Source organism: Misgurnus anguillicaudatus, chromosome 24, assembly GCF_027580225.2.
Source record: "Misgurnus anguillicaudatus chromosome 24, ASM2758022v2, whole genome shotgun sequence".
Classification (NCBI taxonomy): domain Eukaryota; kingdom Metazoa; phylum Chordata; class Actinopteri; order Cypriniformes; family Cobitidae; genus Misgurnus; species Misgurnus anguillicaudatus.
This window is the reverse complement of record NC_073360.2, coordinates 34,839,335-34,857,591: the sequence shown is the minus strand read 5'-3', so window position 1 is coordinate 34,857,591 and position 18,257 is coordinate 34,839,335. Positions and strand designations below refer to the sequence as shown.

At 36.5% G+C, this 18,257-nt stretch overlaps 1 protein-coding gene across 4 annotated transcripts in view; it reads left to right on the top strand.

Annotated features, from left to right (window-relative positions):
* The window catches only part of robo1 (roundabout, axon guidance receptor, homolog 1 (Drosophila)), a 338,077-nt gene that overhangs the window by 293,404 nt on the left and 26,416 nt on the right, over nt 1–18,257 (top strand). For all 4 annotated transcript variants that reach the window (XM_073862979.1, XM_073862980.1, XM_073862981.1 and 1 more), the window contains 8 exons: nt 15–96; nt 311–479; nt 806–972; nt 2,983–3,104; nt 4,031–4,265; nt 8,049–8,170; nt 11,689–11,860; nt 15,011–15,214. In XM_073862979.1, coding sequence (XP_073719080.1) covers nt 15–96; nt 311–479; nt 806–972; nt 2,983–3,104; nt 4,031–4,265; nt 8,049–8,170; nt 11,689–11,860; nt 15,011–15,214 — 1,273 coding nt within the window. The remainder of the gene's footprint in view (nt 1–14; nt 97–310; nt 480–805; nt 973–2,982; nt 3,105–4,030; nt 4,266–8,048; nt 8,171–11,688; nt 11,861–15,010; nt 15,215–18,257) is intronic.

Sequence of the window (18,257 nt, the reverse complement as noted above, 5' to 3'; positions counted from 1 at the left end):
TTTCTATCTTTCAGCTGGGAGATACGGGCGTGTACACCTGCACCGCGTCCACCCCAAGCGGAGAGGCATCGTGGAAGGCCTACCTGGAGGTGCAAGGTACATTACCGAGATTAAAGACGGTAGTGATGAAGACATGTATGAACAAAGGACAGGAAATTAAGTTTAAAATTAAACGTACATCTGAATATAATTGGTTTTCGAATGCTAATTTGAGTCGGTTGTACAGAATGTGTGTGATAGTAGAATGACAGAAAACAAATTGGTGTTGTTTCTGGTGTAATCTCTCATTACATGCTTGTGTGTCTTTCAGAGTTTGGTGCTCCGGTTCAGCCCGGCAGACCCACGGATCCAAACCTCATTCCCAGCGCCCCCTCTAAACCGGACGTCACGGACGTCAGTCGCACCTCTGTGTCTCTGTCCTGGAAGCCCAACCTTAACGCCGGAGCCACGCCCACCTCATACGTCATAGAGGCCTTCAGGTGACATCACATATACATATATTTGATAGAAAATATATATTATATGAACATAAATTGCTATTTTCTCATTTCGGTTGGTTCAGCCGCAAGCATGTGTCATAAAATATTATTAAGTAATTTTGACAAGATAATAATGATTCTATAAATATCGGGTTCATCCGCTGTGGTATGTCATAAATAATCCTTCCCCTGCTTATGGTTTCCTGCAAGTCCTGCATTCTGTGGTCGCCTCATTGTTTTGAATAATGTTTGTAATTATGTAAGTTTGGACCGCAGTGATTTGCTGGATAAATACTTATGTTTGATTTGTGCGGTGTGGACGGCAGCCACGCGGCAGGGAGCAGCTGGCAGACCCTCGCCGATCATGTGAAAACCGAGAGTTTCGTCCTGAAGGGTCTGAGGCCGAGCGCCGTCTACCTGTTCCTGGTGAGAGCAGCCAATGCGTACGGCCTGAGCGACCCAAGCCCCATCAGCGACGCTGTCAAAACACAAGGTCAGTTCACCTTTGACCTTACGTGTTACCTTTTTGTTATATAACAGTACATTATATTAACCTTTTCCTTGCCAGTGATGTGTTTGACACTAAAGCATTTATAGTTTTGAAAGCAGTTAAATATGTGTATGTTTTGATCATCGCTCTGAATCTGATCTCCAATAAAAGTCCTTTACAAAAATGCAATTATCTCAGCTTTTTGTTGAAGAAACCTACATTTTTGAGAGGTGATGAAGAGAACAAATAAAGATATGATGAAAAATGTTTATATATTTAAAATGTAAATTTACTGGAAAACATTAAACTTTTGTGAAAATCATAAAAATGCTGCCGTTGGCTGGCAATTTTTTTTTTAAATGTTGGTAGGGAAAGAGTTAAAGACTTACAAAATGTGTTGTAAATTCTATGTAGCATGACATAGTGTTGAAAAGGGCATAATTTCACAAGCATGTGATATTTCATGTTATTACACGGCTCGTTGGAATGCTTGATTCTGATTGGCCAGTCGCGACATTTTCAGACATTTGTTAATCCCAGATAGCAACCAAACTCAAAACTAATATAACACGGTTACCCTGATGCTGCAAATCATTTTGACAGCTATAGAGTTTTACACATAAATAAAACATAAAAATATAATTTAATAATGTATACAACTTTATATTTACAAATGATTAAACCAAACAGTGTGTATGTGACATGAAAGTAAGTAAGCAGGTTTGCCTTTGATTTTAAATATTTTATTAGCTCATTTAACGAATGCAGAGCCTCCGCAAGGAAAACATGTTTTGTTTCGGTTTTAAAGGATTAGTCCATTTTCTTAAAAAAAAAAAAATCCAAACAATTTACTCACCATCATGTCATCCAAAATGCCGACGTCCTTCCCCGTTCAGCCGAGAAGAAATTATGTTTTTTGAGGAAAACATTTCAGATTTTTCTCATTTTAATGGACCCTAATGGACCCCAACACTCAACAGCTTCAATGCAGTTTAAATTTGCAGTTTCAAATGACTCTAAACGATCTCAAAGAGGCATAAGGGTCTTATCTAGCGAAACGATTGTCATTTTTAAATCACAACTTCTCATCTATCTCCAGTCCTGCGACGCGCCAGCGCGACCTCACGCAATATGTCATCACGGCAAGAGGTCATGGATGACGTATGCAATACTACGCCCCAATGTTTACAAGTGTGGAGAAAGAGGACTGTTCCGACATTGTTGTATGTTGAATGATACTAATTAATGTTTTTGTGTCAGTGTATTGTTTAAAATGGTCCGCAAATTTCATATAACACGTGACCATTCCATGTGATTACGCAATTACGTGAGGTCGTGCTGGCGCGTCACAGGACCGGAAATAGACGAGAAGTTGTGGTTTAAAAGTGCGTATTTTCTTGTCAAAAAATGACGATCGTTTCGCTAGATAAGACCCTAATGCCTCGTTTGGGATTGTTTAGAGTCCTTTGAAACTGCAATTTTAAACTGCATTAAAACTGTTAAGTGTTGGGGTCCATTAAAGTCCATTAAAATGAGAAAAATCCTGGAATGTTTTCCACAAAAAAAATAAATAATTTCTTCTCGACCGAACAAAGAAAGAAAGACATCAACATTTTGGATGACATGGTGGTGAGTTATCTGTTTTTGTTTTTTTAAGAAAATTGACTAATCCTTTAATCCTCAAATGTCACGAACACAGTATTTGATATAATCATTTGTAAATATAATGTCATGTACGTTATTAAAAGGCATATTTACATTTCATTTATGTGTAATATTAAACCCTGTACCTGTTAGAATCCGAGCTACAGTGTGTTATTAGTTTTGAGCGGTTTGAACCCGCAAATGTCACGACTGGCCAATCAGAATCAAGCATTTTAGGGAGCTGTGTAATAATTCTGCAATAACAACCGGCTGCATTATCCTTTAATTGGCTGTTTGTGCAAAAGTGGTGATAAATATATGTCTGATATATATTTTCTCTGTGGCTTGTGCGCGCGTTTGTCTGAGCAGATGTTCCACCAACAAGTCAAGGAGTCGAGCACGGGCAGATCCAGAGAGAGTTAGGAGACGTTGTCATTCACCTCCACAATCCCACAGTCCTCTCTTCTTCCTCTGTGAGAGTCCAGTGGACGGTAAGTGCCGGTGTATTTCTTATTATCAAGTTCATAAAATGGTCCCACAATCTGGATCAAAGTGGATCATTGTGACTGTGATCAAGGCAATCCCAATCCCACTATTGCTGATTCAAACAAATCCGTGACATCTAATCTTAAATGTTTTACTTCTTTATGTAGCAAAGTTAATTTTTTTCTCAGATGTAAATGATGATTAATCTGGCACACAAGCAGAAACAATCCCACAATGCTTCTCTTTAACATTTGGTGCTGGGCTCTCTTTAATACACGTTTAATCAAAGACAGCTGATACGACATCTGCTTTTATTGGGGCGGATCAAGAAATTATTAAAAACTTTACAAGCGTGCACGCTTCACGTTCAATCGCTGCCATATGGGCCGATCCCCAATCCATATAAAATTCCCATCACAGGAAAGGTTAACAGAAGCCTACGAGTGATTGAAAATATCTATCAACTCAAAGAGAAACCTACAACCTATATTTTGAATGCATTGCTTGCATGTTATGATTAACTTTATAATGCATTATACATTAGATGCAGGCTTTAATAAAAACATTACAAGAGCCTTCGAATCCTAATCCGTAGTTCAGCCATAACAAATAGTGTAGACCAAACACAAAAATCAAATAGTCTCTGTTTTTACGGCTTCCAAGTGTCTCATTTCCCACAGCATGCTGGGTAATGCTAATCTTTAGCAGGCTTTTAAAACCTCAGCATGCGGAGCTGAAGATGAAACTCAAAATACGAAAGCAGTTTTTGGAACGTGTGGTGAGCAAAAAACTCACATTTCATAAAATGCCCACTTTTTCGTCATGTGGTGCAGTTTAAAAAAATATATATTTTTTAGGAGAAACTAGTATTATGTCCAGCAATGTGTCATTTTTGAGATTTGAGGTTTTGTGTCCTGTTTCTCGCATTCAGGTTGAGCAGCAGTCGCAGTATATTCAGGGATACAAGGTGATGTACCGTCCCTCCCCAGACGGAGCTCAACAGCGTGTGGAATGGGCCGTGTTTGAGGTTCGAAGCCTCGGGGAACACAGCACAGTCGTCACCCAGCTCAGGAAGGGCGTGACCTATGAGTTTAAAGTACGACCTTTCTTCAATGAGTTCCAAGGGACTGACAGCGATGTCAAAGTGGCCAAGACCCTGGAGGAAGGTTAGGAGAGCTTTCTGGTGCTTTGCTTTGCTTTTTTAATCTTATTCAACAATTCTTTTGTTAGTAACATTGCAAAAGCCACAACACAAATGTATGTATAAAATGTATGTATAAAAAATTTCTGATATTCGAATACTTTGAATGACATCTACGGATACTGATAGTTTTGTTTTTTTGTCTTAGTTTCAAAGCAGTAGTCAATTAATTCAAAATAATCACACAGTATGAATTCTGATACGTATTCCTGCCCTGTTTTATTGCCATGATGTTTTTTAACCAGTGATCGAATTATGTGAAAGATTATGGGGGTCCCTTTAATAAGCCCCCCCATCATTATAGGGTCACTGTGATTTTACAAATCTAACTGTGGGTTCACACCAGCCACGTTTGAGGCGTCAAATTCTTATCTAACGCGTATAGTTTGCCGCTTGAACATTTTGAGTTTGCTCGCTTCATTAACCCGTGAAAGCTGTGCGTGAAAATATAGTCATCGAGTCATTCGTGCGTGAAATTCTAGTCATCGAATCATTCGCGCGTGAAATTCTAGTCATCGAATCATTCGCGCGTGAAATTCTAGTCATCTAATCATTCGCGCATGAAATTCTAGTCATCGAATCATTCGTGGGTGAAATTTTAGTCATTTGCGCATGAAAGGCGCGCGTGAAATTCTAGTCATCGAGTCATTCGTGCGTAAAATTCTAGTCATCGAGTCATTCGCACGTAAAATTCTAGTCATCCAGTTATTCGCACGTAAAATTGTAGTCATCCAGTCATTCATGCGTGAAATTTTAGTCATCCAGTCATTCGCGCGTAAAAATCTAGTCATCGAGTCATTCACGCGTAAAATTCTAGTCATCCAGTTATTCGCGCATAAAATTCTAGTCATCCAGTCATTCGCGCGTGAAATTTTAGTCATCCAGTCATTTGCGCTTGAAATTCTAGTCATCCACTCATTCGCGCGTGAAAGGCGGCCGTGAAATTCTAGTCATTCGCGCGCAAAATTCTAGTCATCGAGTAATTTGCACGTAAAATTCTAGTCATCCAGTCATTCGCGCGTAAAATTCTAGTCATCGAGTCATTCGCGCGTAAAATTCTAGTCATCGAGTCATTCGCGCGTAAAATTCTAGTCATCCAGTTATTCGCGCGTAAAATTCTAGTCATCCAGTCATTCGCGCGTGAAATTTTAGTCATCCAGTCATTCGCGCGTAAAAATCTAGTCATCGAGTCATTCACGCGTAAAATTCTAGTCATCGAGTCATTCACGCGTAAAATTCTAGTCATCCAGTTATTCGCGCGTAAAATTCTAGTCATCCAGTCATTCGCGCGTGAAAGGCGCGCGTGAAATTTTAGTCATCCAGTCATTTGCGCTTGAAATTCTAGTCATCCAGTCATTCGCGCGTAAAAGGCGCCCTTGAAATTCTAGTCATTCGCGTGCAAAATTCTAGTCATCGAGTAATTCGCACGTAAAATTCTAGTCATCCAGTCATTTGCGCGTGAAAGGCGTGAGTGAAATTGTAGTCATCGAGACATTAACACGGAAATTTGGTCATGGCAGTGGCTTCTGTGACTCCGCTCGCTTCCTGTAATCACGTCACTGCTAAAGCAAGCTCCTGATTGGTTAACGCGCCGTGTTTTTCCGCCAAAGTTCCAATTTTTCTACTCGCGAGTTTCCCGCAGCAACGCTCAATTTGCGCCATTTGCTCGAAGTAGATGCGCGAATGAGGCGGAACCACATCTACCGCGCTGCGTTAAACGCCTCATTTGCGCTGCGAGATCTTCTGCGTCAACGCGTCTTGAAATTGACTTAACATTGAAATCACTCGCGATTGATGCCTCTACCGTGGCTGGTCTGAACGCAGCATAAATCTAACAATCTGCCAATTCAGCAAAAAAACAGCGTAAGGCGCACTTGATAGTTTACATTTCAGATATAAATCTTTTGGATTCGTTTATTGCCAAATTGGGGCAAATAATGGACAGTATCGCTTTGGGGCAGCGATTCACGATTTTACATTTCCTTTGGTGTGTAAGTGTGTATTAATACATGCTAACTATAGTAAACGATAACGCGAGTTATTGTCTCCAACGTAAATCTCTTTTCTTGGACTACAACAGACACACGGATTGTAGGAAACAGTTTACTTCCTGGGATTGGTGATGTAGACAAGACCGACATTATCATAATTTCTCCCGCTTGGGACTCGGCCTGTAAGTTAATTCCTGTTAGCGTTGCATTGTGAGCGAATCTTTCAACATGGTAAGGAGCGTCACATTTCCTGTTTTTTGAACCATAAACCACGCAAACACATTGTATTATACCAAATACACAAAATAACATTTTTATTAATCAAATAGGCGCCGTTTAAATTCATGTAGTATTTCAATAAAAACCTGGTTTTTATTCAAATTAAAATGCTACATAACTATAAAATTCTTGTGCATCCCTGCCCCAAAGCTTAAGGGAGGGCCGGGACCACCCCAGCCCCCTCTTCTTAATTCGAACACTGTTTTTAACAATCACACAATGTCAGATCATGGGAAAATGCTTTTATCTGCGATACCGATTATAGACCAATATATTGGTGCATCCCTAATACTGTATACTATTAAATTTATTGTTTTACTTGCAACCTAACCTGTGTGATTCAAAGTCTTATTGAATTTGTACATCTGGATCTACTCGCTTAGAATTTTTTTTTACATTGTTTACATTCATGCATTTGGCAGACGCTTTTATCTAAAGCGAATTACATGGCATCCAAGCTGTACTTTTATTGTATCACTATGTGTGTTCGGGACTCGAACCCATGACCTTTCTGTCATTTACCAAGTGAGCTAAATAGATAAAAGTGATCTGACTTGGGTTTAGTCGAATCGTATCACAGGGTCTCATTTATTGACCGTGCACATTTAGTTTATTGCGCAAATCTATATTCTTCAGTTCTTCTTCTTTATATTATAATGCGGTCTGCAGCCCTCGAAGCAGCGTGAAGGAGCCAAAAAACGAATGGCAGGCGGCCAACGAGAAGCCAGGAACGAAAGCTTAAACAACCGCTGTGCTAATTGTTCTAAGGGCGTGGCCGTCTGTGGCCCGGCAACAGCAGGGATTTGGTCCGCTCCCAGAATTCCCTTAGACGTGCGCACGAACGTGCGAGCGTTTTCCGTTCAATATACAAAACTAAATGCAGATCGTCGGAGACGGCAAACAAAACAAATGTCTCACTCCCGGGTTTCATTTATGTTTTAAGAGGATAATGGTGATGCAAAGTGAAGTACGGTGTCAGCTTTGTGAGCTATAACAGCAGATTCGTCCTGCTGGCAGCTGGCACTTACACTGGGATTCATAGCTTGGCAGTCATCTCCCATTATTTAAGTGCACTAATAACGTTGAGAGTCAAGCTATTAAAACAAGCGCTTACATGTGTTATTAAGAACACACACATGCTTGTACGCAAACACACACCACATTACGGCCTGCAAGATGTTTGCCGCAGACAAACAACGTCATGTATGTGCATATATGTATGTAATGTGTGTATAACATGGTTAGATATGCTCATACTGTACAGTACACTAATGTAAGGTGTACTGTATATACATTTATATGCACACACAAATATGCATGTACATGTTTGAAGTGTAAGTGTAACACATTTATGCATGCACATAAACACAAACACACACAATGCACGGTAAGTTGTGCGTTTGATACGTTTATATCCACAAACACACGTGCATGTTGTAAGGGGTGTGTATGACACGTTTCCCCGTCTCTTATCGCAGCGCCCAGCGCCGCTCCCAGGGGAGTCACTGTAACAGGAAGTGGAGACAACGGCACAGCTATCCTGGTATCTTGGCAACCGCCTCCAGAGGAGGAGCAGAACGGCGTGGTGCAGGAATATAAGGTACGATGTAGACAAAGAAACAAAGAGATGCAATACAAGGGCTGGAAGTAGAGGGAGGAAATGGGAAATTATATTTATTATAGTTAGAGTTTCACTCCATTAATTCACTCCATTCATTTCACGGTGAGATGGAGAATAAATGGAAAGTGTTTGTTGCCTAATGGTTTGATTTTCTGTGGTGGAAATTGAGAGCTTGTGAGATGCTGCCACCTAGTGGTGGTAAGAGGGAATTACTTCAGCATCAAACAGCACTTGTGTGTGTGTTTATGTGATAATATAACACTAATATATTGTTTTGCATTAAATACTTAAAAGAAAAATCTGATTTTCGATTGAGATTTTATATTACACTTTTAAACACTTACTTTTATAGCAAATATAATTACGATAACTATTTCCCAACAGCCTCTATTATCTCTCTTATATCTGAGCAGAATAACAGAGGTCATTTTGTACAATATTCGTTTCAGGAGCTCAAATTTTAATGGGTTTGAGGCGATTCGTCATTTAGTTCGCAGGCCACGTCTGACGGGAACAGACACGGTTTGAGTTGTTAATTTTTTCAGGTAAATGTTTTTAGGCATTGGAAGGGAAGCTGGTGAGTAATTTCATGCTTGTTAAATTGGGTGGGGGAAAATTTCTTGCTAATCGCTTCTCTTGTACACCTATTATTTTTGGCCGGCCGTGCCTCAGGTGAAGCTACGTCCGCTTCTGTTTCTTCACTTTATTCATATACTCACAATGCACTTTTATTTCAGTTTTTGGAAAAAAAATGCACTTTTCTTTGAGGCCTAACAGTAGATGTGTGTGCTGACCCTCTAATAGGAGTCAGGCGAGCAGAAAGTAAGCTGTATCACATTTCACCCCAGTGTATAGACCCCCGCTGGGCCTGTGATTGTGTTAGGATGAGGGAAGGTGATCTGTGATTCGGTCCCGCACACACATTGACACTCATGCTCATTTCCACACTGTGTCTGCTGGAGGTTGAAACCCAATGAAAACAAAGAAAAGTGAATTTTCATGTCAGTAAAATAAAATAAACATTCGACTGAGAAAGGCTTTGACCAAATGTTATTGTCGCTGTCATTGGTTGACATTTTGATTTATGATTAAACCCTTTTTTTAAAATGTTAGCGTGTGAATATATACCAGTGGGTTGAACGATTTTTTTTTTATTCAAAACTGAGAAGTTTTAAAGAAATTTTGTCAATTTTATTTGTAATCGAAGTCAAGTTAGCAAATTTATTTGTTTATAAGTTAAGGGTCACTTGCTCTTCATTATTTATTTTTTTCCACATAAACTCATTAAAAAATATCACACATTCCAAAAATAAATCAAAACTATGCTACATTTTAGCATCTTTTTTAATGCCGTCACTTTTTGCTTAGATATTTTTGTTATTTTATCAAGCAGCTTCTTCAGGTTTCACCCTGACTGCTTTTCCTTTATTATTTAGTCCAAGTAATCCATTTTAAAAACAAATTTGTTTTTAATGAATTTAAAAATGTTTTTTAATGAAACTAAATATGTGACCCTGGATCACAAAACCAGTTATAAGTGGCACGGGTATATTTGTAGTAATCACGAGCAATGCATTGTATGGGTCAAAATTTTAAATATTTATGACAAAAATCAAAGATATTAAGTAAAGATTATGTTCAATAAAGATATGTTGTAATTTCCTACTATAAATATATATAAAATGTATTTATCATTAGTAATATGTATTGCTAAAGATTTCATTTGGACAACTTTAAAGGCGATTTTCTCAATATTTTGATTTTTGCATCCTTAGATTCCAGATTTTTAAACCGTTGCATCTTAGAGAAATCCTATCCTAACAAACATATCCACACATTAAAGTTTATTTATTTAGCTTTCAGATGATGTATAAATATCAATTTAAAAAATGACCCTTATGACTGGTTTTGTGGTTCAGGGTCACATAGTGTGTTGGCATATTCATATTTGGTCTACAAAACTAATGTTAATCATTTAATTTTACACCTGTTAAAAAAAGGTTTTAAATTTATGATAAATATTTCAGTCAAGTTACACTAAACTTTGGCCGGTCTATGATTTAGGACATCTATGATTTAGGAAAAGGGGGGCTTTTGTGACTTTTCAAACTGCTTTAATACTAGGGCTGTCTGATACGGAAGAAATTGCGATGTGCGGTAACTTCCTGAAGGTTTTTGATACAATGTATCCAGTACAATAAGAATTTAATTATTAAAATCAGTTTGATAATAATTAGTGCTGGGCAAATATTAATTTGCATATTATATGTGTGTGTAAATATTATGTATATTTAACCACACACACATACATATATTCATTTCACAATGTTTTTATTGAAATATAATTTTTTTTTGTTGATATATAATATATAAAATTATAAATTAATATATAAATGTTTCTTAAATACATACATAAACGTGTGTGTATTTATATATACTTATACCACGGGTCTGTTGAATGCTGCATTCTGATTAGCTGAGAAATGTTCTATGGGTGTTGATTATTTTCCCGTAAACCGCACACCTAACTTGTCAAATGTCTTTAAAATAGGCACCAGAGCAATGATTGTGGTAACCGTGGTATAAGCGGAATAATTGACTCCGGTCCTTTGAATTATTTGAAAATAATGCACACCTGCGGTGTAACGGCACTCTGCTTCGCGTCGTAAATTATGCAAAAAAAAAAAAAACTTTTATTTTTGTATGCGATTAATCACAATTAATCTTTGCCCATCACTAATACAATTATTTAAAAACTAGCTAGTATATAACCAACATACATGCTTCAAATCCTTTTCAGGGGAAAACGCATCACAGTCTCTCTGCTATTTGCATTGACCTAAAACTTTGACTTTGCATAACTTTTTGAAGTACCAAAATCATTCAGTTATTTCAAACCATTGCAATACATATATTGCTATGTGCACGTTTTCGATATTTCGATTAATTTCTATTTATCGTCCAGCCCTATTCAATACTGTTTAAAAAAGCACTCCCAGCATCCATTTAATGAAGTTTGTTAGGATACATAATATTTTTATTGTTTTAATATTACTAGTTAATTCCCATCCCTTAATTTGTGTTGTTAAATAGTTTTAGGGGCGGTTTTCCAGACAGGGATTAGACTAGTCCTAGACTAAAATAAATGTAAGAGCATCCAAACTGAAAACAGCTTGCACATATCTTAAAATACATTTGTTCTTCCTCAAAATCCACACGGGTAATATTTTTAGTAAGGCATGTTTGTTAAAACTAGTTATATTTCCCAATTAAACTAAGGCCTAGTCCTGTCTTAAACTAATCCCTGTCTGGGAAACAACCCTTAAAGACTACTAATATTCTGTCAATTACAGGTAGTACTAATACAAAAAGAGCAGGTGTGTCCAAACCTTTTCAAGGCATAGTGCACACTACTGTCACCAGATACATTCATCAGATTTGTTGTTATGTAATTTGAAATACTTGTGTCCCATCTTTGTGTCTTTTCTTGTTTTCAGATCTGGTGCCTTGGAAATGAAAGCCGCTATCACATTAACCGAACAGTGGACGGTACTACATTCTCGGTTTTAATTCCCGGCCTGGTCGTCGGTGTGCCGTACAGGTTGGAAGTGGCGGCCAGCACAGGGGCCGGTGCTGGGGTAAAGAGCGAAGCCACCTTCTTTCAGCTGGGTGAGTCGGACGACCGTCCTTAAAAAACAGCAGAAGAAGGAAACATTACAGTCGATTCTCTTGATAATAGGTTACAGAACGCTTACTAAATACTTTCAGACACCTTTGGAAAGGTTTGTGATGACGGTCATTACTTAAACCTTCCCATAAGCCAGTGGAAGGCACAGTCGTAACTTACCTTGCGGTTAGCCATTTAAAAGCGTGCAATTATCAAAAATGTCCTTATTAGAGTCATTGTCTTTAAATGAAATGAATGCAGATGTTACTTGTAGTTTACTTTTGTGCTTTTTTATTGCGTTAAAAGTTTATTTCTACGTAAACGCGCCAGCTTTAACTTGTTGAGGCTCAATCGCGTCTGGCAACAGTTAAACTGTGTTTAACAGAAATTAATGTGACAGGTCTTGGTGTCGTGCCATTGGATCCAGGTGAACAATAGTTTATCCGGTTATAAATAATCTGTTTTTAATAAGATGCCAATCACCTGTGCTATTTGAGGGAAGTTTACAGCGATGAGAAGAGATTAAATAACACTTTAAAACTTATATTTTATCTCCGTTTAAACTGAAGGACGGTTTTAATGTTCTCAGATGAACCACAAACAGACTCTCCAAGAAACTGTAGAGAGGTTAAAGTAGAAACAAATCATTGCATTCTGGGTAACATGTTTACTATCCAGTCAGAAGACAAGAACACATTTTGGAAATCAAAGGTTTGAACTATAACCACACACACACACAGAGAGATTCACACATGATTGTGTAGGTTGTGAGGAGGTCCGGTTCATCCTTGTGTGGGTTGTGTCTTCATTCAGTCGGTGTGTGTTTTTGTAGCCTTACATTGAGGCAGAAAGAGATGCTGGAAGTTGAGGGTGCTGTTTTTAAAAGCCTTTGTCACGCCGTGGGCTTTTTTGCATCTCTGCAGCCTACGCACCTGTTCTGTTTTGGCCTCTCAGTGGAGTTTCAGTCACAAACAAACACAAGCAGGCAGCACAGAGGACACTGTGGCTGAAAACAAAACACTAGAGTAAGAAATACAGGAATTTAAGATCAGATTGAAGGAAACTGTTTGCCCCCAGCAGAAGAAGAAGAAACGGAAATGAGTCTGTAAGAAGATAAAAGTCATGCCCACATGAAAGAGAACGAGAAAGGGGAAAGATGAAAAAGAAAGGAAAGAGAATAAAAGTTATCTTTACTGTGAAGAAGGAGAGGAGACAGCTTTGTTAGTTGCCGTTCCTGAAGACATAATCTTTTCTTTTATAATTAATTTTTTTGTCATAAATTATAAAAGCTTTTCACTTCGTCAACTTGATCTTCAGTTTAAATTCGCTTGCACATGTCGCACAATGAATAGCCTTTTAACAGCAGAAATAAACAATTCTAAGCTAATCTAGTAATGATCTGATCATTTGGCTGGTGCTGTTTGTTTATAAACTAAGTTATATTATTACTAATAATTTGCATGTGAACTACTAACTCGAATCGTAAATCGTATGTCAAATGCTTTAAAAACGTTAACACTTCATAATAAGGTTGTATTTGTTAACAATTAGTTAATCTATTGAACTAACAATGAACAATACTTCTATAGCATGTATTAATATTCATGTTAATTTAAGCTTTTTTTAACATCAAACGCGATTTGTGCGAGTAGATAACATACAAGGTCAATGAAAAGACGCGAATAGATGCAAACTCGCGCGGGCCGATGCGAATGACACGAATTGGGCAGCACGTTTGCCGTGAAAACATGCGCTATTCGTCTCAAACGCGTCTTCACGCAAGTTGAAAATATTGGACTAAAGCGAAAAATTCGCATGACACAAATTTAAATCATGCGAGTAATGTAGAGCAAGGAACGCGATGCAACGCGTTTGGTGTGTGCGTAGCATAATATTAGAGCTGTCAAAAGATTATTCGCCAATAATCAAATACAAAACAAAAGTTTGTGTTTGCATAATATATTATTATGTATATATAAATACACACAAACAAATGTAAGAAAAATTAAGAAAAAACACACATATATGATGTAAACAAAAACTTTTATTCTGCAATAGATTAATCGTGATTAATCATTATGCATCCCTAATCAGGATGCATTTTATGGATCCGCAAAATGACTTAAGAAAATAAGTCAAGTTTTTAGACAAAAAGTATAAAATTTAAGTCAATTTGTGCATAAAACAAGCAAAAAATCTGCCAATGGGGTAAGCAAATTTTTCTTAATTTTTTCTTGAATTAAGTGTTTAAGTGACTTTTTGCTTATCCCATTGGCAGATTTTTATTTATTTATTTATTTAAATTATTTGGTTGTTTTATGCAATAATTCACTTACATTAGATTTTTTTGTGAAAGTCATTTTGCTCATCAAAAAAATAAAAATAAAAAAATACATATTTTAAATTAAAAATGTATAGATATTTGTACTTTTAAAAGACAAAAAATACTAAGTAAGAAAGACATATTTTGCAGTGTACTCACTATCAGGATCTAAACGAATGCTATCTCATGGCAATTTGTACGTATTTTACAAGGTGGCTAATTCGTATTAATTCGTACAACACATTCTTACATTTTTGTATGATTTGCTTTGCCCCTATGACGTTGGGGTTAGGGTTTCGTTATTTGCTTGGTTTTATGGTGATCGTTTGTTTTTGCACTATTAACTTCGTAAAATATGTATGAATTTTTGTGATATTACGCTGTCGGGCAGTCTTTGACTTTTATAGTATAGCCATCACATTGTCTTACATGTGAAATTATAATTTTATGTGTTTACTATAGCATAATAAAATTATATATACACATGTAAAAAAAATAAGTACATACATGCATGTGTTTGTATTTATATATGCAAAATAATTACACACAGTGCACACACATATATTATGCAAAAACAAACTTGTGTATGCGATTAATCGCAATTAATCTTTTGACAGTCTTACATGATACATTTATAAAATCAAGAGTTAACTAACATGAATAACTGTATTACCATTAACTAACATTAACACAAATTAATACATGTTGAAAAACTATATTGTTCATTATTTGTTCATGTTAGTTAATGCATTTACTGATAAAACCTTATTGCAAAGTGTTACCAGAAAAACATCTCATTTGTGTCTCATCGCTTGCTCTCTGTTTTCAGATTCATCGGGCCGAATGGTTTCTTCGCCTCTGGATGTTGAAAACACCATTTCTCAGCAGATCTCAGACGTTGTGCGTCAGCCGGCGTTCATCGCGGGCATCGGCGCGGCGTGCTGGATCATTCTCATGGTCTTTAGCATCTGGTTGTACCGTCACCGCAAGAAGAGGAACGGACTCAGCAGCAGCTACGCTGGAATACGCAAAGGTCAGTCCGTACATTCGGGTCAGATTTCGGAGGTTATTTTACAAATTTCCAATTAAATGTGACGTGAATAGCAAGTTAGTCACTTACGATAATTGTGACTCTGGAAGTGTTCATTAAGTAGGCGTGGCCTGTGTATTCATGACTGGGCGGGGGTATTAAATGTACTTTTTTATTCATTTTATGCTTAAAAGTGTCCACACTCGGTTCTCGCAGCTGTATGTGAGAAGTTTTAATGTTTAGCCTCGAGCTGTACAGCTGCTTATGTTTTGCCACGTAATCTCAGGTTTAATCCCAGATGTCAGGGTCTTTTATTAAAGCTAATGTGAAAATACTTACAGGTTTTTCGTTAGTTGCGCCCATTTTCTTAAATTAGATAAGTCTGATCTCTGCCCTCAGGGTCACTCCTGTACAACGCATATTGTTTCCGAATGCTTTTTTGATCCCACAGCTGATCCTTGACAGTCTGAACATAGAGCTACTTTTTCTTTTCAATCCATTTCTCTTTTACTCGATGAGTTGACAGGAAGAGGTAACCGAACAATGCCGTTTTTCGACGTGTGCTTAGCTGCGTGTCTCAAGGTCATAAAGCAAATGGAATGTTTATTGGCAGGAATCTAAAGGAAAAGATCCAAGCCATTCATTAGCGTTAGCATTCATAGACTCCGAAGGCTGGGCCGCATTCAAGTTAATTGAACGTGTCGACCGCAAAGGAACAAAAAAAGCCATAATGAATATGTCCATGTTTCAAGGTTGAGAGCACCTGAATGCGTTTTACCAGAATGACTCGCACGATTGACAGACGTCTCTTTTGTGATATTACTTCTAAATGCTTTTGGCTACTTGTTTTAAATGCTAGAAAACATAGTTTACACAACACGAAAAGACGCTTTGCGTGCGATATTATAACATTGGGGCTCGCTTGAAGGTACGAGTGTTGCAGATCGTCTGCAAGTTACGACTTGGTCGAGGTTGCGTCAAGGACCTGATAGATACATTTAAGTGTCCTTGTGTTACAAAATATTCCCGTAAAAGGGACCTGTATTACGCAAAATAAACATGCATCAACAAGCAATCGTGTTTTAGTTGGTATCTTCAAGGTGAACGATGGTAGACACGTAAAATTATAATCCGTTTCATAAGGCAATGTGATGGGGCGACATTCATGATCTTGCATTGTGTATTTGCGCACGTTTACCTATAACTGCACATCGACATGAGCCTAAAAGTGTATATGTTTTTTTATTTGTAAAAGTGTAAACGTTTTTTTCCTACAATTGAAGTCAAAGACTGCCCAACAACTTTTATCATTTATCAAAATATCTACTTTTGTATTCAACAGAAGAAGAAACTTTAGACAGCTGAAAATTCGTACATATTTTACAAGTTGTCTAATTCGTATGAATTCGTACAAAGTTAATAGTGCAAAAACATTCGATTATCATAAAAACCAAGCAAATAACAAAACCCCAAACCTAACCCCAATGTCATAGGGGCAACACAAATCATACAATAATTTACGAATGTGGTCGTACGAATTAATACAAATTAGCCACCTCGTAAAATACGTACAAATTGGCCTGATATACCATTCGTTTAGATCCTGATAGTGAGTACACTGCAAAATATGACTTTCTTAGTATTTTTGTCTTGTACAAAGTACAACACTGCAAAAAATTATTTGTAAGAAAAACAATTCTTAGTATTTTTGTCTTGTTTTCATTAAAAATATCAAAAATGTTTTAAATTAAAATGCTTTTTGTTGATTAGGAAAACGACCCAAGAAAATAAGTCTAGTTTTTAGACCAAAAATATCAAATATTAAGTGATTTTGTGCATAAAACAAGCAAAAAAAAATCTGCCAATGGGGTAAGCAAAAAAATCTTGAACATTTTCCTAAACCCTAAATTCAAGAAAAATGTGCTAACCCTATTGGCAGATTTTTTTTGCTTGTTTTATGCACAAAATCACTCAAACTTGACATTTCTGGTCCAAAAACCAGACCCACCTTCCTGGGTCGCTCCGCTCATCAAGAAAAAGCATCTTGATTTAAGAATTTTTAGATATTTTTACTGAAATCAAGACAAAAATACCAAGAATATCTATACATTTTTTAGTCAAAAGATGCATTTTCTTGATGAGCAAAATTACCTAAAAAATAAGTCTAGTTTTTAGACACAAAATATCAAATTTATGTGAATTTTTGCATAAAACAAGAAAAAAGGGTAACTTTTTTCTTAAACACTTAATCCAAGAAAAATTCTTTAAAAAAATGTTTACCCTGTTGGCAGATTTTTGTTTGTTTAATGCACAAATTGACTTAAATTTGATACTTTTTCATCTTAAAAACTAGACTTATGTTCTTAGGTAATTTTGCTCATCAAGAAAAAGCATCTAATTTAATAATTTTTAGATATTTTTACTGAAAACAAGACAAAAATACTAAGAATTATATTTCTTGAAAATAATTTTTTGCAGTGAGAATTTTGACTTTTGCACTGCAAAAAGTACAAAAAATATAAAATTAAAGCAAATTTTTGCTTAAAACAAGCAAAAAAATAATAATCTGCCAATGGAACAAGAAAAATTTCTTGAATTGAGTGTTTTTCTAAAAAAGTAAACTTATTTCAAGAAAATTTTTCTTATTCCAATGGCACTTATTTAAGCACTAATTTACTTAAAGTTTATATTTTTGTCTTAAAACTAGACTTATTTTCCTAGGTCATTTTGCTCATCAAGAAAATTTTATTTAAGAATTTTTAGATATTTTTTTCTGAAAACAAGACAAAAATACTAATCATTTTTTTTTACCCCATTAGCAGATTGTTTTGCTTGTTTTATGCACAAAATCACTTAAAATTGATATTTTTGTTCTAAAAACTAGACTTATTTTCTTGGGTCATTTTGCTCATGAAGAAAAAGCATCTTAATTTAAGAATTTTTTGATATTTTTACCGAAAACAAGACAAAAATACTAAGAAATTTTCCTTGAAAATCATTTTTTTGCAGTGTGGGTGAACTATCCCTTTAATAAATGTATAGTAGT